This window comes from Natator depressus, chromosome 1 (genome assembly GCF_965152275.1).
Source record: "Natator depressus isolate rNatDep1 chromosome 1, rNatDep2.hap1, whole genome shotgun sequence".
Lineage (NCBI taxonomy): Eukaryota > Metazoa > Chordata > Testudines > Cheloniidae > Natator > Natator depressus.
In genome coordinates, this window is record NC_134234.1 from 107,146,942 (window position 1) to 107,169,601 (window position 22,660).

At 43.6% G+C, this 22,660-nt stretch overlaps 1 protein-coding gene across 3 annotated transcripts in view; it reads left to right on the plus strand.

Moving 5' to 3' along the window:
- The window catches only part of COL4A2 (collagen type IV alpha 2 chain), a 244,435-nt gene that overhangs the window by 213,779 nt on the left and 7,996 nt on the right, over window positions 1-22,660 (plus strand). For all 3 annotated transcript variants that reach the window (XM_074963584.1, XM_074963593.1, XM_074963603.1), the window contains exons 37-45: window positions 6,211-6,318; window positions 7,437-7,544; window positions 8,692-8,763; window positions 9,145-9,270; window positions 13,645-13,761; window positions 19,405-19,566; window positions 19,698-19,796; window positions 20,549-20,695; window positions 21,418-21,534. In XM_074963584.1, coding sequence (XP_074819685.1) covers window positions 6,211-6,318; window positions 7,437-7,544; window positions 8,692-8,763; window positions 9,145-9,270; window positions 13,645-13,761; window positions 19,405-19,566; window positions 19,698-19,796; window positions 20,549-20,695; window positions 21,418-21,534 — 1,056 coding nt within the window. The remainder of the gene's footprint in view (window positions 1-6,210; window positions 6,319-7,436; window positions 7,545-8,691; window positions 8,764-9,144; window positions 9,271-13,644; window positions 13,762-19,404; window positions 19,567-19,697; window positions 19,797-20,548; window positions 20,696-21,417; window positions 21,535-22,660) is intronic.

Genomic DNA, 22,660 nt, shown 5'->3' on the forward strand with positions numbered 1-22,660 from the left:
AGCTTTGCTAAAGTCAAGGAACAACACGTCCACTGCTTTCTCTTCATCCACAGAGCCAGTTATCTCATCATAGAAGGCAATTAGATTAGTCAGGCATGACTTGCCCCTGGTGAATCCATGCTGACTGTTTCTGATCACTTTCCTCTCCTCTAAGTGCTTCAGAATTGATTCCTTGAGGACCTGCTCCATGATTTTTCCAGGGACTGAGGTGAGGCTGACTGGCCTGTAGTTCCCAAGATCCTCCTCCTTCCCTTTTTTAAAGATGGGCACTACATTAGCCTTTTTCCAGTCATCTGGGACTTCCCCCAATCGCCATGAGTTTTCAAAGATAATGGCCAATGGCTCTGCAATCACATCCGCCAACTCCTTTAGCACTCTCGGATGCAACGCATCCGGTCCCATGGACTTGTGCTCGTCCAGCTTTTCTAAATAGTTGCGAACCACTTCTTTCTCCAAAGAGGGCTGGTCACCTTCTCCCCATGCTGTGCTGCCCAGTGCAGTAGTCTGGGAGCTGACCTTGTTCGTGAAGACAGAGGCAAAAAAAGCACTGAGTACATTAGCTTTTTCCACATCCTCTGTCACTAGGTTGCCTCCCTCATTAGTAAGGGGCCCACGCTTTCCTTGACTTTCTTCTTGTTGCTAACATACCTGAAGAAACCCTTCTTGTTACTCTTAACATCTCTTGCTAGCTGCAACTCCAGGTATGGTTTGGCCTTCCTGATTTCACTCCTGCAAGCCCGAGCAATATTTTTATACTCATCCCTGGTCATTTGTCCAATCTTCCACTTATTGTAAGCTTCTTTTTTGTATTTAAGAGCAGCAAGGATTTCACTGTTAAGCCAAGTTGGTCACCTTCCATATTTACTATTCTTTCTACACATCGGGATGGTTTGTCCCTGTAACCTCAATAAGGATTCTTTAAAATACAGCCAGCTCTCCTGGACTCCTTTCCCCCTCATGTTATTCCCCCAGGGGATCTTGCCCATCAGTTCCCTGAGGGACTCAAAGTCTGCTTTTCTGAAGTCCAGGGTCTGTATTCTGCTGCTCTCCTTTCTTCCTTGTGTTAGGATCCTGAACTCCACCATTTCATGGTCACTGCCTCCCAGGTTCCCATCCACTTTTGCTTCCCCTACTAATTCTTCCCGGTTTGTGAGCAGCAGGTCAAGAAGAGCTCTGCCCCAGTTGGTTCCTCCAGCACTTGCACCAGGAAATTGTCCCCTACATTTTCCAAAAACTTCCTGGATTGTTTGTGCACCGCTGTATTGCTCTCCCAGCAGATATTAGGGTGATTGAAGTCTCCCATGAGAACCAGGGCCTGCGATCTAGTAACTTCTGCGAGTTGCCGGAAGAAAGCCTCGTCCACCTCATCCCCCTGCTCTGGTGGTCTATAGTAGACTCCCACCACGACATCACCCTTGTTGCTCACATTCTAAACTTAATCCAGAGACTCTCAGGTTTTTCTGCAGTTTCATACTTGAGCTCTGAGCAGTCATACTGCTCCCTTACATACAGTGCAACTCCCCCACCTTTTCTGCCCTTCCTGTCCTTCCTGAACAGCTTATATCCATCCATGACAGTACTCCAGTCATGTGAGTTATCCCACCAAGTCTCTGTTATTCCAATCACATCATAATTCCTTGACTGTGCCAGGACTTCCAGTTCTCCCTGCTTGTTTCCCAGGCTTCGTGCATTTGTATACAGGCACTTGAGGTAACCTGCTGATCGCCCCTCTTTCTCAGTATGAGGCAGGAGCCCTCCCCTCTCACGCGCTCCTGCTTCCTCCTGGTATCCCACTTACCTCAGGGCTTTGGTCTCCTTCCCCCGGTGAACCTAGTTTAAAGCCCCGCTCACTAGATTAGCCAGCCTGCTTGCGAAGATGCTTTTCCCTCTCTTCGTTAGGTGGAGCCCATCTCTGCCTAGCACTCCTTCTTGGAACAGGTTTCAGAGTAACAGCCGTGTTAGTCTGTATTCGCAAAAAGAAAAGGAGTACTTGTGGCACCTTAAAGACTAACCAATTTATTTGAGCATAAGCTTTCGTGAGCTACAGCTCACTTCATCGGAAGAATCCAAAGCCTTCTCTCCGACACCACCTGCATAGCCATTCGTTGACTTCCACGATTCAACGGTCTCTAACTAGGCCTTTTCCTTCCACGGGGAGGATGGACGAGAACACCACTTGCACCTCAAACTCCTTTATCCTTCTTCCCAGAGCCACGTAGTCCGCAGTGATCCGCTCAAGGTCATTCTTGGCAGTATCATTGGTGCCCACGTGAAGAAGCAGGAAGGGGTAGCGATCTGAGGGCTTGATGAGTCTCGGCAGTCTCTCCGTCACATCGCGAATCTTAGCTCCTGGCAAGCAGCAGACTTCTCGGTTTTTCCGGTCGGGGCAGCAGATAGATGACTCAGTCCCCCTGAGGAGAGAGTCCCCGACCACCACCACCCGCCTCCTTCTCTTGGGAGCGGTGATCGTGGAACCCCCAACCCTAGGACAGTGCATCCCATGCCTTCCAATCAGCGGAGTCTCCTTCTGCTCCTTTCCCTCAGACGTATCATCTGGTCCACTCTCCGCATTAGTACCTGTGGAGAGAACGTGAAAACGGTTACTTACCTGTATCTGCATTGCTGGTACATGGACGTTCCCCTTTTTTCTTCTGGAGGTCACATGATGCCAAATTTCTTCACCATCCTTCTGTCCCCGATGTGCAGCCTGCTCTGAATCTTCAGAACCTTGTGCCCGTAGAAGCCTATCCTGACATCCGTCCAAGAAATCTTCAGTTTCTCTTATGCAACGCAGGGTCGATTCCTGTTGCTCCAGACCTTGAACCTTCTCTTCCAGTATGGAGACCAGCTTGCACTTTGTACAGACAAAGTCGCATCTGTCCTGTGGAAGAAAGACAAACATAGCACATCCAGTGCAGGTCACAACAGCTGAACACCCCCCATCCATATTACCTTCCTTCTACGAGCTTCCTCAGGAGTTGTAGTAACTACTCAGAGAATCCGGCAAGATGTAAGCCTCAGTGGGCTCTCCCCAGGCGAACTCCCAGGCAAACTCCTGCTGTTAGCTGCTCAGCTTTTAGCTACTCAGCTGGTTTTCTGCTGACTGGCTTTTTATACAGTCAGGCCCACTTAAGGCTCACCTGGACCAAAGCACACCCAGTTCCCGCCCTTTTCAAACAACCAATCAAGCACACAGCACACAGTCACACTGTCCTCACAACAAACACTCAGATACTCACCAACACAGCCTTCTTAATGCAACCCTTAGCGTACCTCCTCTCAGGCAGATCCCAGGCAAACTCCTTTTGTTAGCTGCTCTGCTGTTTGCTGCTCAGCTGGTTCGCAACTGACTGTTGATCTAATGCTGGTCTTACACTGCCGGCCAGCTCAGCCCGTTGCCGGCCTGGGGTTCCGTTCACCTAGGCTGGCAGCAGGCTGAGCGGGGCCTGCGGCCGGGACCCCGGCTGGTAAGGGGCCAACAGCCAGAACTCCAAACTGGCAGTGGGCTGAATGGGGTTGGCGGCTGGGACCCCAGACCAGCAGTGGGTTGAGCGGCTCAGCCCGTTGCCGCTCAGCCCGCTGCCGGTCTGGGGTCCCGGCCCTGTCCACATAAAGTACCTACCTTCTCCCTGGTTCTAGCCATTCTCTTCCTCCCTCTGCACTGAGATGAGGGTGGGAGTGCACTGAGACCAGGGCTGGGGGTGAAGGAGCAGGTTGGAGTGCAGGGTCTGGCCAGGAGCTAGAATGAGGGAGGGGGCTCAGGGTTGGGGCAGGAGGTTTGGGTGTGGAGTGCTTACCTGGGCAACTCCCATTTGGTGTGAGGGGTGCAAGTGGGAGCGTGGGGTGTGTGTCCAGGAGCTCCTGTTTGGTGCTCAGGGCAGGGGGCTAGGGGTGTGTGAGGAGGGTGCAGGAGGCTGGGTAGGGGGCTGGGTATGTGTGTGGGGTGCCAGAGTCAGGGCTGGGGTTGTGGGGGGGTGCAGGGGTCAGGGCATGGGGCTGGGGTGTGTGGGGGTGCAGGGGTCAGGGCAGAGGGCTGGGGGTGTGGGCTGGGGTTGTGAGGGTGCTCCCAGCCCCCTGCCCTGAGCGGCTCATGTCAGGGGGCTGGAGGGGATATGCCCTGATTCCATCTCCATCCCCAAGGTCCCCGGAGCAGAGAGCGTGCTGCGGTTCCGCTTTTCCCTCTCCCACTCCGTAGCAAGGGCCGTCAGCTGATCGCCGCAGGGAGGGAGAGAAGGAGGGGCAGGAACCCAGCACGCTGGGGGAAGAGGCGGGGGGAAGGGGAAGCTTGCCTGCCCTGCAAGGAGAGAGCAGTGGGTGGGGGGCGGAAAAGAGTGGGCCGGGCCAGGCAGGAATTTTAATGGCACGCTGCTGTCTGCTGGGGTCCGGCAGACAGCAGCGTGCCATTAAAAATTCGCGTGCCATAGGTTGCTGACCCCTCACCTACACCAATGGGAGGGTTTCTCCCATTGGGGTAGGAAATCCACCTCCCTGAGGGGCAGTAGCTTATTAGTCAACAGAAGAATTCTTCTGAAGACCTAACTCTGTCTACACCAGTGGTTAAGTCGGCATAGCTAAGTCTCTTAGGGGATGTGGATTTTTCACACTGACATTACCCAAGGTACAATCTGGACTGATGGACAGCTGTGTCCCCTCAATTCTCCAACTTGGGGTGTCTTTTACATTGCTTTGCTGTGAGAACAGCCACTCCTGGTCTGCTCACACACAGCCTCCAGCATGTAAATCACTCCCAGCCATAGGTGCAGACTCCATGGGTGCTACAGGGCTGGAGCACCCATGGGAAAAAAATTAGTGGGTGCTCAGTACCCATCGGCAGCCAAGCTCCGTCCATTCCCCCGGTGCCTCCCACCCGCCGGCAGCCCTGCCGATCAACTCCTCCCCCTCCCTCCCAGTGCTTCCCGCCCACCACCACGATCAGCCATTCCACAGTGTGCAGGAGGTACTGGGAGAGAGGGGAAGAAGCGGGGATGGGGCACACTTGGAGAGGGCAGAAAGAGGCGGGGAGGAGCAGGGGCGAGAAGAAGCAGGACGGGGTGAGTGCTTGAGGGAACCGCGGGGTGGGGCCTGGGGCTGAGAGGGGGTTGAGCATCCCCTGGATAATTGGAAGCTGCCGCCTGTGCTCCCAGCAATACTGTATGAGTGCAATAGCCAGCCACCCATAAATTACACTGAATGTCAACACCAGCAAACTCCCAGTTCCAGACTTTCCTCCAGAAATATGCATCTTGTACTGCCCAGCACCCTCCTGGACAATACAAGCTCATACAAAGTCCGTCATTTATTGATAACAAGATTTGTGCATATCATTTTCTATCTCAAAGGGAGTTTCTCAAACACTTCAATCCAAACATACTGGTTTAGATAAAACAAGGAAATACATTTATTAACTACAGAATGATAGATTTAAAGTGACTATAAGTAATGAGGCATACAAATCAGAATTGCTTACAAGGAAATAAAAGGTAAAATGCAACTAACACCTAACTTAACAAGCAAAGTGAATACAAAGCAAAGAGGTCTCTCACCACATGGTCCAGCACTCTTACTGACTGAATCTCTTTCTGTCAGGATCGCCCCGCCCCTTGCTCAGCCCCATGTCTTGGTAATGTTATATAGTGGAATCTTACATCTTTACATACAGTGTTACCACACATACTTTATCAGGACAATGATTAGCAAATCATGAGTTTTCAAATGATACCATACACAGTATGCTTTGTACAAATTTAACATAGTCTTGTAAAATGGGTGAATGCAGTAATATAGACTGCCACACACCCCTGAGAGATGTAGCTATGACAGGGGTTCTCAAACTGGGGGTCAGGATCCCTGAGGGGGTCGTGAGGTTATTACATGGGGGGGTGTGAGCTGTCAGCCTCCACCCCAAACCCCGCTTCGCCTCCAACATTTATAATGGTGTTAAATATATTAAAAAGTGTTTTTCATTTATAAGTGGGGTCGCACTCGGAGGCTTTGTATGTGAAAGGGGTCACCAGTACAAAAGTTTGAGAACCACTGAGCTATGTCAATGTAAGTTCCCAGTGTAGACCAGCTCCGAGTGGGTTCTTTATGCAATGAGGCAAGGCTTTCTTAGGAATCCTGCCTCATTAAATAGGCAACTTCAAATTCAGTTATTCCTGGCATATATATGGTGATTGTTTAGGGAATCTATTAACATTTCTGGTGTTGCAGGTGTGAAAGGAACCAGAGGAGATAAAGGTGAAGGAGGTGATCCTGGTTTTATTGGCATTGAAGGCCTAAAAGGCACCCAAGGTTTTCCCGGTTTAAAAGGGCAAAAAGGTGAAATATTTCTTACATTCTGTCTTAACTATGCAGCAATCCTAAGATTAGGAGTAGAGTTGGTTTGAAAAGTGCATAAAAAAATCAAAGTTTTATTCAAATGCTTTTAACTGAAATTTCAAATTTTTGAAAAATTTTGACCACTCAATAAGCTGGTCAAAAACAGTTTTTTAAAAATGTGAAAATTTTCTAAAGAAAAATTTACCCAAAAAAATTCATATTCAAATTTTTTAGATGAGCTCTCATTAATTAAACTAATTAAGATGACGTGCCTGTTTACAGTAATATAGTCTTAGTGCAATGGTGTTCAGTGTACAAGAAGGGATGAGAGTATTTGGATGATACACAAGGAAGGGAGCATTCTAATATTTGCCCTTCCCTCTAGTTTAAATGAGATAGCAAAATACCCCAAAGGACCTTCAGCCACAGTATTTTGAACCAGTTCTTTTGGCTAACAATACAAGGCAGATAGTGATCAGATTCTGCTCTGGATCTAAATTGGCAACTTGAGAAATCTGTTACCATTAGGTGAACATGAAAAAATGTTGCTCCATATATTTATTAGTAGTATATTGCCTAGAAGCCCCAACCAAGATCGGGGCCCCATTGTGCTGGGTACTGTACAAATATGTAGTGAGAGACCGTCACTGGCTCAAAGAGAGCTTAGTCTGAACAGACCAGGCAGACAGAGTGAAAGGGGAAACAGAGGCACAAAGAAGGGAAATGACTTGCCCAAGGTGGCACAGCAATTAGACTAAAATATTCAAATTGTTTTTTCTAATAGCAGTAGAAACCCACCACTGTCTATGTCTGCATTTCTCAGGTAGCTGGAGGCATGAAGTTTGCAATTATAGTAAAACAATGCATTTTTTGCTGTCTCATACTGTTCTTTTGGGGGGAAGGTAGGGAGAGGGATGTATGTGTTTCTTCCCCCATAGCATACTTCACACTAGCTCTTTATTTCATAATTTTGTTGTAGGGGACTTTTTGTTTATTTATCCATAAGGCTGCCCATGCTGGCTATCTGAAAGACTGAAGGTAGCACAGTCAATGTTTTATGGTATACAATAGGATCAATTTCATGGACACCCAGAATTAATGATGTGTTTTTCCTATAGGCTTCCCAGGACTGGTTGGACCACCAGGATCACAGGGAGACCCAGGTATTCCTGGATTTCAAGGTGAAAAAGGAAGTCATGGATGGCCTGGTGTAGCGGGAAAAGCAGGTTATAAAACTATTTTAATTAAGTCATTTTACTCTAAGTATTTCATTATTGTGCATTTTGGGGTGAGGAAGAAAGAGGATCATTGGCATTTCAGAGCTCTACCTCTCTTTCCAATAAATGCTGGTTTCCTATAAATCTCAGATGCATAAATGTAGACTTGTATGATTTGACTTTTCTTGCATTATAAGGATCCTTGCATTCTCACATTGACTGAAGGGGGAGTTTTTGATATGTCAAGAACCTAATTTACAGGAACTGTTTTAATTTCGCATGATGGTTGCAAAACAAATTAATTTTCAACAGTGTGATCAACTCTTTTTCAAATGTAGCAGAGAGTTATATCATTTCCTACAGTGCATTAGATAGTGAGCAATTTATCTTACATAATCATCAGATGCAGTAGAGTTCAGTGATACTGAATACACTGTAAATGTATTCAAAAGTAAATGACTTATGGCACGCTACACTGAGAGCTTTGTTGTCCAGATATAAATAATATTTTTAAATAAAACAGTGAACTTTCTTAATTACAGACCAAGGATTGCCCCCTTGTCCCTTAATAAATTAAAGCATGTAAGTTTTCGTCTCCAGGCATGGGGCAGAAAATGCCCCATTTCAAACAGCAGCAAGCTTTAGGCATTTTTCAAATTGATTTTTAAAATCCCACACAGTGATTTTTTTTTCCCTCAAGATTCTTTTTACAGAACTTGAAGGATGTGTGGCCACCTTGCTGTTATCCTGCTTTAGGGGCTACAAAAAGGTATAAAAATGAATCCTATCAAAGCTAGGGTAGTAAGAAGATAATTAATGGCAGATTGGTTTTCTTTTGTTTGTGTTGGTTCTTGGTGTAACTTTTACCAGTTAGATTGGAGCTGCTTCTTAAAAATAAGGCTATGATTTTACTGGATAATCATATTGAGAAAAATAGATACATTTGCCAACAAAGGAAAATACACAGTTGAGTGTAGGTTTGTGATAAGCATATACACTTGTGTGTAAATTCAAATCCTAATACAATTTTTTTGTGGCTACCTTTGGAACAGGAAGCTATATTTTCCATCAAACGCATCTGTTTTCTACCAACCAAAGAATCTTAACAACTCATTGAACCTATGTATAAGATAATCATGAGTAAAATGTTTAACAGGTTTACCTGGCTTCCGAGGAATCAGTGGATTGGATGGTTTGCCAGGCAGTAAGGGCTTGCCAGGCTCCCCAGGTATGTGTGACAATCTTATTCTGTCCTTTTATAAAGGCACCAGGTTATCTTGGCTATTCCATTATAAATTCCATTTGGGACGGGTTTGTATATGATTTCTTAACATAGTCATCTGAAATTTAGCATGTGAACAGTAGGCTCTGATGGAATTTGTGTGGATATTCCAGGATTGGCAAAAAGTAATATGTCTGAAATGGTGCAACCTAATCAAAATTAGGTGATTAGGGACAAATCTTTAAATCATAATCCCTTTCCTTTTGGCAGGTTTAAATCGGTATTAAGAGCCTGAATGTTATTTTAATACAGTTTTCAGTATGTAGTATAGCAGCATTATGAAATCCTGAGATATTTGGCAGTTTACTCTTACTAACTCCAAAACAGGTCCAGATGCATATGGGGCTGAAGGTTTCCCAGGTATTTATGGTGACAAAGGGGAAGCAGGCAAACCGAGCACTATTGAAGGCACCAGAGGAGCACCAGGCCAGAAAGGCGAGAGAGGCAATCCAGGTCAGTGTTTAGGGTGTTGTATTTTTTATTATTCTATATTGGAGCATAGCAAGTGTGCTAGCATACATTCTCACACAATGCAATTTAAGTTACAGCTGTTTATAAGAAATCTACAGCCATTTCACTCAGCTATGGCCCTGCTGCTAGTGGGGTAGCAGTTCTCAATCTATGCCAAGTATTAACTGTATTGAAAATTAGAGTTTTTCATTATTTGTCATTTCCAAGCCTCACACAGGTGCTTCAAGCTGATACAGAAGTATGATGTTCATAGAGCTATTGCTACACTATCTAGAGCAGGGTTGGCCAACCTCTGGCTCTGGAGCCACATGCGGCTCTTCAGAAGTTAATATGCGGCTCCTTGTATAGGCACCAACTCCGGGGCTGGAGCTACAGGCGCCAACTTTCTAGTGTGCTGGGGGGGGTGCTCACTGCTCAGCCACAGGCCCTGCCCCCACTCCACCCCTTCCCGCCCCCTCCCCTGAGCCTGCCGTGCCCTCGCTCTTCCCCCCCAGAGAGTCCTATGTGCCACGAAACAGCTGATCCGGAGGTGTGGGGAGGGAGGGGGAGGAGCTGATCGGCAGGGCTGCTGGTGGGCAGGAGCCGCTGGGAGCGGGGGACGGGGGAGCTAATGGGGGGCTGCTGACATACTACTGCAGCTCTTTGGCAATGTACATTGTAAATTCTGGCTCTCTCTCAGGCTCAGATTGGCAACCCCTGATCTAGAAGGTTCCAATATTGCCAACTCTTGTGATTTTATTGTGAGTTTTGTGATATTTGGTGTTTTCCTTAAAGCCTCAGTGTCACAGTTACTTGGCTACCTGGACCTCTGACCACTCTTGGTCTCTTTGAGTGCGTCCCTCAGGTCTTGAACCTCAAACTGCTCCTCTCTTCTGTGGTGGAATCACGCAATTCTCCACTCTTAGTCTGGGCCCTGTGCTACGATCCCAGGTGCTAATCACGATTGCTTCCACAAGCCTGACTTGGGTTCAGCACCTGCAGTTCGTTTCCCTCCAGGAGCTATGAGAGAGGTATCCAGGGACCTGATAGCCTGCTTAAAGCAAAGTAATATTCATTTAGAACAGCAGCATTTCAGAGAAAACCGGTCTTAAAATAGTAAACCAGTCTACATGCATGCTTGCCTTTCCCTAAAGCAGTGGTTCTCAACCTATTTATCATTGTGGGCCGCATGGCCGCAGGTTGAGAACCACAGCGCTCCCTCACCCAAAACCTTCCCCACGTGACCAGAGACCCCTCTGCAGAGTGGAGCCCTGAGCGAGGGCCAAACAGTAGGGACCACAGACTCTGCTGTGTAGGGCCAGACAGCAGCCCCGACCCTGGACCTGGCTGTGTGGTAGGGCAGCCGGGCAGCAGCCCAGATCCTGCCCGTGGGGCAGCCTTTGGAGTCTGGATCCCTGCCACGCAGGGCCGGCTGGTAGCCCCGCCACGCGGGGCAGCCAGGAACGCAGACCACATGCTCCCCAGGGGCCTTTAGCCCACAGCTGGGCTGAAGCTTTGTGCTAATTGGGCCACAGGTTGAGAACTGCCGCCCTAAAGCTTAGCTAATTCATTCCCTGGATCAATGGAAGGCCTAGTCTCCTTTTCTGACACCCGCCCTGGACAACTCTTCACAATTGACCGTTCCCGGTGAGGGTGTCCATTTGATTTCTAAGCTCCCACTCTGACAAAACAAGGATTGCATCATTGGAGTCAGGCTGTAGGATCCTTAAAGCTAATAGCTTTTCCCGTTGACTTTTCAAGTCAAGGCCAGGATGCTCTTATCTGGAGAGCCATAGTATTGCCTTCCTGTTTGTTCTTATCACAGCCTTGTTGAACTAAATCAATATAGGCCCATAAAATGTTTCTAGCTCTCCTGGTTGCAGAAAAAAGCTTGAAAATGTGATCTGAGTGCCCCTTAAACACTCAGAAGCTAGAAGGTGTATAAAAAACGGATTTTCCCATCAGTGGCATTTACACCAAAGGAATAAAATTTTTAAACATTGATTATTCTGTTTAAAGGTAAGTAATTATGTAGTCTTCTGAAGTTGTTAATGAAGTCAGTATCTTATGGAACTATTTTATTAAAAGCAGAGAAAAACAGCTGGTAAACTGAGTAGCTGAGCAGATGAGTTGGTTTTTTTTAATCTTTTCCACTTCTCTGACATCAAAGTGGCCCCCTGCCAAACCCCCTTAAGGGTAGCAGCCCCACTCCATTTTGACTTCCACTCTCATAACTGCCCTTCCATGAAAGCCCACTCTGTCCATAAATTCATCTATGATAATAACCATATAAACTAGTTAGTTGTATGTTTTGAAGACTTTCCAACATTTAGGGCCTGAAATTCCCACTTAATTAATCAGGCCCTTAATTCTTTTCCCTGCACCCTTTGATGGCTCTAGCTCTGCTCCCTTGGGGAAACGCTCAGTTATACTCTGATTTCTTGTGGCCACTAAGATACATTGTGCCTTCTCAACTTTCCTCCTAGAAATAGTGCTATTTTGCTAATTTCGTTCCTGTTTGTTAGTGTTAATTGTTTACTGAAGAAAAAATAGATTTAAAATATTTTCATGGCTTCCTGAGACTATTTGCAATAGTATTACTTTATCCGACTCAAATGGATAGTTTCAAGGAGTTATGGCCCATACTTCCAACTGTTTAAAAACTTAGGATCTGTGGAGAATGTCCTCTGGATTCTACATATCTCTATTTCTAATTGACCCTGAAAAATTAAAGGAATCAATAGCCACTGATTTTGTAGGACATTTGGTACAGTGGCGTTTGCTCTTCTGCTGCAGAGCCAGTGTGTTTCAAGTACTTGCTAGCTTGGAACAATATTTATATAATAGAGCACCTGGCACATACAAGATTATTAGCACCCAGTATGGTAAGAAATAACTAACTATCCATACCTGCTTTGGAACTGGTAAAAACAAAGTTATATCTATCTTAGAGCCTCATTTTCAGGGTGCTGAGTGTCACACTGCCTGGTATGGGACACAGCTAAGAATGCCAATTTCAGGTCAGACTGCCAGAGTACAGGGCTTATGCCCAAGTCTGATGTTGTACTCTATCGTAAGACTTCACCAAGCCAGAAACAGATGTGTACTTCCAAAATACGATATTAGTTTTTATGAAGCCAGTCAGTCCCCATCAGGCCCTCTAGCCCGTCATACAACACCCAGAAAAAAAACCAGACGTCTGTTTTCAATGATGATTAAAACCAAAAATCATTAGGTTCTTCCAGCTCCAGAGAGCCAGCCGCTCACCCCAGGGTCAGAGTATACTTCAGATCTTACCCCAAAACCATGCTGGTAGTCAATCCTTCAGTAAACTAAAAACTAAAGGTTTATTAATATAAAAAAGAGAAGAGTTATTAAAAGGTTAAAGTGAATTATATACATTACTGGTTTCAGAGTGGTAGGCGTGTTAGTCTGTATCAGCAAAAACAACGAGGAGTCCTTGTGGCATCTTAGAGACTAACAAGTTTATTTGGGCATAAGCTTTCATGGGCTAAAACCCACTTCATCCGATGCATGGAGTGGAACATACAGTAGGGAGGTATAACTACACAGTATATGAAAAAATGGGAGTTGCCTTACCAAGTGCGGAGGGTCAGTGCTAACGAGCCAATTCAATTAAGGTGGAAATTAGTTGATTTCAGAGTCTGTAGATCAGGATAACAGCAGTGATGTTAAATCTGCTAGCTTGCAATAAGTCTCTCTGGTCCATCCCAATTATTGGGGTCCTCAGTCCATTGTTCAAAGCTCCCTTTGTTAGAAATCAGAGTACAGAGATGTGGAGCAGGAATGAGGCAAGGAAGTAATGTCCCCATCTCCAATTTATACCCCCAGTCCATGGGCATGGAAAAATACTGGCTCAAACATCGAGCTATGCATCTACATGCCCTGCTGAATCACTGGGCCTCCATTGTCCTCAGGAAGATCCCACTGGAAGAGCTGATTCTCCTGAATGGCCCATCAACACCCTGGCTGGCTAGTCTTGATGTAAATCTGTCTTATTGGTATTACCCCAGAACACATTTAGTAACAAGCATACGGTAAAATGTCATAACTTCTCATACAATGGTGATACACACATTTCAACAGGATAATAATACTTAGCAGATTATAACTTTTCCAATGATATCTTACAAGGCATGTTTTGTACAAGATTTATCACAATTTTGTAACATTGGTGACAACAATAGTGCAGACGATCTCCTTTTTTATACAGTGTCACACTGAGCACCCACACTTTCATCTGAAGTTAATGGGACTACTCCGCACCTCTGAAAATCACAGAGTACAAGGTCTGGTTCATCTAGTAATTTATGCTCTTTTTCTGCAGTATTAATTATGTCTTTACTTTCTTTGCAGGGGAACGAGGCCCAATTGGTAACCTGGGGTCTGATGGAATTCCAGGCTTTCCTGGAGTTTCAAACATATCAGGAATACCTGGTGATGTGGGTTCTCCAGGTCTAGATGGAGTGCCAGGTAATATATGCCATGTGTGCATTAGCAGATGAAGAGCGAATATTTAAACACAGATGTTTAGCAATGTTTATCACTGTTATTTATATTAGCTCTAATTAATTAAAGCATCCCAGGTGCTTTCCAAATCAGGACCCTAATTTTGAAGAAAACTCGTGAGATATAAAATGGAGATAAAACGATCCTTCAACACACACCCCCACAGGTGGTCTGTACAGGTTACTGTTGAATTATAGTGGTGGGCTTGCTTTGCAGATAAATAGATTTAATGCCCCAGGGTTGACTAGCAACTTTCAAAAGCACTAATTAATTTACATTTTTTAAAATTTAATATCCCTGAGGCTTGCAAGTCTGTGACAAGCTAACTTAAACCAGTGAAAAAATAATCACTTAAAATTGCTCGCAAAACTTGAGTGTATTGAATTGAACTACTAAGTTATTTGGGCTGTCAAGTTTGTATTGTGAAAACACATTCACTTTTCCACTCTACAAAAATTGCAGCTGGTGGTCCATGAGCCCACCTTTCTCACACATAAAAGAAGGACCAGAATAAACCATGGTGCAATGACTCTACTGGGATATTTAGCAGCCCCTCCAGTGACTGCCAGGCTTCTACTTTGTTATTTAGGCACATCTACACTTCTGGCTAAATGGGCACTGCTGTGATCAATGCAGCAGTGTTGATTTAGCGAGTCTGGTGAAGACATGCAAGATCGATGGGAGAACACTCTCCCATCAATTTGTGTACCTACCTTCCTGAGAAGCGTAAGGGAAGTCAGTGGGAGAGTGTCTCCAATCGACACAGTACAGCGAAGACGCCAAGGTAAGTGGATCTAGCTGCATCGACTTCTGGTACGTTATTCACGTAACTGAAGTAGCGTAACTTACATTGAATTACTGCAGTAGTGAAGACCAGCCCTTAGAGTACTCCAACAGTTCAAACTTGGGTGCCTGAGTTAGGCACATAGGCCCAGATTTTTGAAGGTATTTAGGCATTGGTGCACTCAGCAATGCAACACCTAATGGATGAGGAACCTAAATCTCATTTTCCAAAGGGATTTCGGCACTTAAGAGCTAAAATCCTATCCAACATCATAGATTCCAAGATCAAAAGGAACCATCTAATCTGACCTCCTATATAATGCCGGCCATAGAACTTCCCCAAAATAATTTCTAGAGCATATCTTGTAGGAAAACATCCAAACTTAATTTAAAAATTGTCAGTGATGGAGAATCTACCATGACTCTTAGTAAATTGTTCCAGTGGTTAATTACCCCTCACTGTGAAAAATGTATGCCTTATTTCCAGTCTGAATTTGTCTAGCTTCAAATTCCAGCCATTGGATCTTGTTATACCTTTCTCTGCCAGATTTAAGAGCTCATTATTAAATATGTGTTCCCCATGTAGATTCTTATAGACTGTAATCAAGTCACCCCTTAACTATCTCTTAGATAAGCTAAGTAGACTTAGCTCCTTCAATCTATCACTATAAGGCATGCTTTAATCATTCTCGTGGGTCTTCTTTGAACCCTCTCCAGTTTATCAACAACCTTCTTGAATTGTGGGCACAAGCACTGGACACAGTATTCCTGTAGCACTCACACCAGTGCCAAATACATAGGTAAAATAACCTCTCTACTCCTACTTGAGATTCCCCTGTTTATGCATCTCAGGATCACATTAACTCTTTTGGTCATGGCATCACACTGGGAGCTCATGTTCAGCTGATTATCCACCATGACCCCCCAATCTTTTTCAGAGTCACTGCTTCCCAAGATAGAGTCCTGTACATTCTTTGTTCTTAGATGTAAATATTTATATGTAGCAATATTAAAATGCATATTGTTTGTTTGCACCCAGTTTACCAAGCAGTTGAGAATGTTCTGAATCAGTTACTTGTCGTCTTCATTATTTACTCCCTCACTTTTTGTGTCATCTGAAAACTTCATTAATGATGATTTTATGTTTTCTTCGAGGTCATGAAAAAACTGCAAGACCCCACTGGAAACAGACCCTCTCAATGGCGATTCCCCGTTCACAGTTACATTTTGAGACCTATCAGTTAGCCAGGTTTTAATCCATTTAATAGGTTTCAGAGTAGCAGCCGTGTTAGTCTGTATTCGCAAAAAGAAAAGGAGTACTTTTGGCACCTTAGAGACTAACCAATTTATCTGAGCATAAGTTTTCGTGAACTACAGATCACTTTATGCATCCGATGGAGTGAGCTGTAGCTCACGAAAGCTTATGCTCAAATAAATTGGTTAGTCTCTAAGGTGCCACAAGTACTCCTTTTCTTTTTGCGAATCCATTTAATGTGTGCCGTGTTAATTTTATATCGTTCTAGTTTTTTAATCAAAATGTAATGCAGTACCACGTCAAACGCCTTACAGAAGTCTAAGTATATTAAGTCAATATTGTAACCTTTATCAACCAATCTTGTAATCTCATCAAAAGGAGATATCAAATTAGTTTGACAGGATCTGTTTTCCATAAACCCATGCTGATTTGCATTAAGTACATTACCCTCCTTTAATTCTTTATTAACTGAGTCTATATCAGCCACTCCATTATCTTGCCTGGGATTGATGTCAGCCTGACAGCCCATAATTACCCAGGTCATCCTTTTTATCCTTTTTAAAAATTGCCACACCATTAGCTTTCTCCAAACCTTCTGGAATTTCCCTAGTACTCCAAGACTTATTGAAAAGCAACATTACCAGTCCAGCAAACTACAATGCCAGCTCTTTTAACACTCTTGGATGCAAGTTATCTGGAATTGCTGATTTTAAAAGGTCTAACTTTAGTAGCTTCTGTTTAGCATCCTTCAGAGATTCTAGGGAAATGGGGAGTTATCACCATATGATAAGATTATATTGTGTATCTTTTCCCCAAATACAGAACAGAATTATTTATTGAACACTTCTGCCATCTTGATAATTCTACCATTTCCATCTAGTAATTGACGAGTATCATTGGTTAGTCTCTAAGGATTCTTTTTGCTGTTAATATATTTTTTAAACTCCTTACTGTCATTAACGCCGCTGTCCATAGATCTCTCCTTGTATCCCTTTGCTTTCTTATCAATTATACATGCATACACATACACATACACACACACACACACACATACTTTTTATAGCAGCATTCACTTCTCCTCTAAACCATGTCCATTTTTCAAACCAGCACTGCCTTCTTCCACCATTGTGGGATTGTGACTTATTTGGCAACTAGTAAGGTGTTCTTAAATGATTCCCAATTATAATTCATGTTTTTCTGATTAAATTCTTCCTCCCAGCTGTTTTGACTCATAATTGTTTTCAGCTTTGTGAAACTGGCGCTCTTAAGGTGACAAGACTGGTCTGGACTTTATTCTGCTTGCACATAACCAGTGTAATCAAGTCATGATCACTTGTACCCAAATTACCATTAATTTTTTAGGTCTGTGATCAGTTCCTCTTTAGAAGAAAATCTGATAAAGAATTTCACCATGTTGGCTGCCATACTTATTGAGTTATGAAATTGTCATCTAAAATGTTTTGACATTCTAAGGGTGTTTTAGTACTGTCAGCTTGAGACATCTGGCATATGTCATTCAGATTGACATCCCCCATGATCACACAGGGTTCTTTCCCCCTACACATTAGAGATAGATGTGTAAGGAGGCAGTCATCCTGCTACCTAGTGTGATTTGGCTGTAACAGGCACCAATTAATACACCATCTTATGCTTTATCTGTTAGTACATTGCTCCATAAGCATCCAAGATCATTTTCTTTGAGTTATCAGTCAATCGGAAACAGAGAATGCCATTTTTAAATAGAATGGCACTCCCCCTCCCCTTTTGTCCACTCGTTTCTTCCTGCCTCGGTTATAACCATTGATTTTTAACATTCCAGTTGTGTCAATCATCTCACCAGATTTCAGTAATACCAGCTAGATTGAAATACTCTCCTAAATGAGCAATTTCAGTTTCTTTTGGTTGTTACCCAGACTCCTAGCATTAGGTTATAGGCAATTAAAGAATTTCTTCTCTTCGTATTCTTTGGTTCCTTCATTATTTTGTTCTTAACATCTCAATTTTGTGCTGAGTGCTCAGATCTTCCTTCTTTTTACCCTCTCCCTGTGTTATTGGTTTAACTGCTTCCTGACTACTCAATGGGATTTTGGTTCCGAAGTGCTTAAGTCACTTTAGAAAATCAGATAGGCTCCGACTGCTAGGCATTGTAGTGCTGAGCACAACACCAAATACCTTTTAAAAATCTGGGCCCTATTTCCATTCTAACTTCAGTGGAAGCTCTGCACCTCTGAAAATGAGGTTTGAAAATTTTGGCTGATTTGTCTACAGTCTACTCAAGACAAAGCTTTAGGGTGGGATTTTCAAATTCTCTTGCCACTGGCCTAGCCCTTCTTCCACTGAAATCTAGGGGAGTTTTATCATTGCTGGGGTGCTTTTGAAAATCCCGTCTGTAAGCTTTAAAAGTAATTATCATTTTCCCCCCACTGTTTGAACATAGGGATATTTTTTCCCTTCCTCCTTCCAGGATGGGAAGTTGCAAGCGCTTACAAAAGACACTTTTTATTAAAAAATAAATAAAAGCCATGCTGTAAAAGAAGTCTGTATTCAGATAGACTTTATTTTGAACCTGAACTGTTCTCAGTGTTCTGTAATAATTTTGAAATCAAGCCGAGTGGTTCTTTCTTTTAAAGCTCTTAAACATTGATGGGCTTCCCCAGCTGCTGGAAAGATGTTAGAAGAATCCCAAAGCATTACTTTAAAGGAATTCAACGAAGAGGAAAATTCAGTAGCTACCATCCCTTCAGGCTAAATTAATTCTTTCCACCTCATCCCCTTGCATAGTCAGTTGCATCTGAGAAGCCTACTTCTTTCAAAGCAAAAAGCTCCCTTATGTAAAAGTCATACTCCACTAGACAAGTAGTAGTTTCATAGGAAGAACTGTGGTTGTACTCTACTGATGACAGCTATAGCAAACCCTCCACAGACTCCTTGTTACATAGTGAAGACACATTACAAACTGCCTTTGTCAAGTTCTGCATCAGCATTTCCTCCTCCATTAATACTTTTCCTGAATCCAAGTTTTAGGGCTTTTCTAGACCTGTGCACCTGGGCTGTTAAGTAGTAAAAGCCAGGAAAAACAAATACTACGAAGGGGCCCTTATTGGTTCCCTTTCCATGAACCTACTTAAGAAACTTTGACTTGAAGGCCTAAGGTAACTAATTCCTTCCATAGTGTAGGATGTCTAATCTAACATCAGGGCTGCAGAATAGGCAGGGATGGTGTCCCTAGCCTCTGTTTTCCAGAAGCTGGGAATGGGCAACAGGGAATGGATCACTTGATGATTACCTATTCTGTTCATTCCCTCTGGGGCACCTGGCATTGGCCACTGTCAGAAGACGGGATACTGGGCTAGGTGGACCTTTGATCTGACCCAGTATGGCCATTCTTATGTTCTTATGTCTCTTGGGTCCCATGGGCATTACCCCTCTCCCCACCCCAGGCTTAGTGATTGAAACCTGGCAAGGGACCCATGCTCCACCATGAGGTGACACTGTTAATTTCCCCCCCATGTCCATGCTGTCGGTCCTGCCCTTCAACACAGATTCCAATTTAATATGTGCTCTCACAGGCTATCCAGGACCACGAGGCAGACCTGGAATTTTAGCTCCAACAGGAAGCAAAGGAGAAGATGGTCAAATAGGTGCGCTTGGAGAAGATGGTCAAAAAGGAACTAGAGGTGACCCTGGACCACCAGGGAGAACTGGAATTTCAGGGTACCCTGGACCAAAAGGTACAGCTGGCAAAAAATGAACCCTTTTTTAAAAGAAATGGTTATTTGTTGCTACAGTAGATGTTAGAAGTGACCATTTATATTATCTGTGCATAGATACAATAATTCAAATGTGTCATTTTGCATTAAAGGGCATAAAGGTGCACAAGGTCTCATGGGTACTCTTGGCTTAGTGGGAGCTTTTGGTGACACAGGGCCCACTGGACCCAAGGGGGACAGAGGACCTACTGGTGAGTAAGAGCCTTCAGGTGCTATATTTTCCATCATTAAACAAATAAAACTTACCTGCTCAGCAGCCACCACACCTGCCTTCAAACTGACCCCATGGCTGCATTCCTGAATGAACTTTGGGCCAGTTGTGAAGTTTGGCTCCCATCTAAAATTGATTTTAATGTGTATATAAATGAAAAGGGCCACCTCCAAACTTTAGGTGCTCTTCAAAAACCTTTAAAATGCCAACCACATACAAACTATAACAACTCCAGCACTAACCCTTACTCAGCCCACCAGAGTAGACCAACAGAAAAGATATTTGGAAATGTAAAAAACCCTACGCCTCACTAATACCAACCCTCCCTCTTCCTTAAAAGCCTACAAAAATAGACAGTGCTATATCTCGTTCTAGTTTTTTAGGGCACTGCACAACTTTGGATATCACAAGCTACACTCTACCCACTCTTCTGCTTTCTTGCTCCCTTTGTCTCCTTCCACTCATGTGTTTTTGTCTGTTTTAACACAACCCCTGAGGCCTGGAATGATTTCCCCACCTTCCAGGATGCCAAGTGACCTCCTACTCCCCAAACCCTTGGAAATTGCAAACCCAGATCTGCAGCTGAACTTTATGGCTCAGGGTACATCTCTAATATTAATAGTCAGCTAAAATGTCCAACCTTAGTACCTCGTTGAGTGACAGACAGAGCACACCAAGGGAAGGGAGTTGTTTTGTCTGAAAACGAGTTCACTTTTTCTTTTTATAATGCAGGTTTTCAAGGACCTCCAGGTTCTCCTGGACTGCCTGCAGTTCCCCCTAAGCTGGTCACTCACCAGGGTACAGCAGGCCCACGTGGAAATATAGGTCCCCAGGGAATATCTGGTGAGATGGGGCCCCACGGTCCACCAGGTGATCCAGGTAGGAATTGTGCATTCACACTTGAAGTGCAGTGCTGTTCAGAATAGGGCTTCTGTAAAAATAGTGCTGGGGGGTTTCCTACCTATTATTTCTCACTAATTCTAAATGTAATTGAAGTCACAAGGGAAATTTTCTCACTGCCACCCCTGCAAAAATGAATCCTGAGCAATCAAAATGAAGCTGTGCAGCATGCAGATCTTAACCAACTGCAAGTCTCTGTGACAACCGTGAACCACACACTGGTCCCGATTGTCATCTTAGATCAATCCAAACTGACTCCATGAGCTGAGGTATACAAATGTCATTGAGGGCAAAATCTGACCTCAAACTTCAAACAACAGTTCTGTTGGTGAGATACATTGAGCTAAATTCCATTCTTCTCCTATAGTTTATATGGGATCTGCAGTGGTAACAGGCATGAAAAATAATAGAATTATGGGGCCCAGTCTTGCAGTTCTTTCTCGGGCAAAATTCCTCATTAAAAAGTCAGTGAGGAACTTCGTCTGGGCAAGCATCATAGGATCTTGCTTTTAGTTTAGGTGACAAACTTTGCAGGTCTGACTGAACACACATGTTTATAATAACCAGATCTGTTGAGTATGTAGATGCTAGGTTTATATGGTAACTTTTCAGAACAGAACTTCACTCTGAGTATCTTATTTTCTGTACTTAAAAAAATAAAATAAAATCTGTCTGATCATGTTGAACTTGATGGTTTTAAGGTTTTAGAGGCCCACCAGGTAAACCAGGGTTCCAAGGAAGAGGTGGCATGTCAGCTCTTCCAGGTTTTAGAGGAGATCAAGGACCATCAGGTTTCCCGGGTCTAGCAGGCTTTGAGGGTAAGTGATGTTGCATTATTATTGTTTTTTCTTTTCCCCACTTCATTCTATTAATCTTCTGTTATTAACACTTTATCATTGTACAGTTGTCAACCCTTCTGAAGCAACTCTCCTGACTTCCACTTACATCAAATACCAATGCTCTTACTAGGTTTTGCTGATTAATAGTTTTCATGGAAATAGCTTTAAACAGTCTTTAAAATTAAGTGTTGTAACTAGATCTCAGTGCACATGTTTTTCATGAACATTCACTCAGATTTTTAAATTAAATTTGTTTTAATGCTTGTGCCCTTTCTGTTCTGGCCTTCAGTAAACACGCCAACAATAAGGTTTTACAAACAGGAATGTTCATGAAAATAGAATTTCAAATTCCTACGTAAGGTAAATAGATGAGCAGTTGTGGTACAAGTGGTTGGGTGCGCATCCAGTTAGGAACCAGAAACTTTACCATATGAATTAGCTGAACACCACAAATCAGTCCAGCCCAAATAAGAATGTCAAATATTGAATATTTGCAGAAAATTGTTCACAATCAATCACTTTATAGGGTTAAAAAAGTCACCCAAAAAAACTGGCAGGTAAGTTTAGATGAAGAATACATTTTAAAAGAAAATCACTGCTTGCCCATATTGCATGAGCAGAAAGAGGCTAAAGTCATCAGATAATTATTTGTGAATTATTTTCTCAGCTCTAGTATTGAATCACATTCTCCACTTAAAATCTAGAGAGCCCAATCCAACACACTCAGGGACTTCAGCAGAATTGGATCAGTCCTAGAAGTGTAGCTGAATGACTACATTAGCTTTCCATAAAGAGAAGATAAATATCATGCAATAAAATTAAATGTTGAATAGGTCACATCCCAGTATGTAGATTAGCTGACTATTCTTTATAACCTTATTATCCTCTCAGTGTGTACAAACTGATTGTTTAATAATTTGCTCTGGTATCTTTCCGGATACTGAAGTTAGATCAACTGATCTGTAATTCCCCAGGTCCTCCTTGTTCCCCTTTTTAAATATAGGTACTGTGTTTGCCCTTCTCCATCTTCTGGGACCTCTCCCATCCTCCTGGAGTTCTCAAAGATAATAGCTAAGGGTGCAGAGATTGCTTCAGGTTACCATTA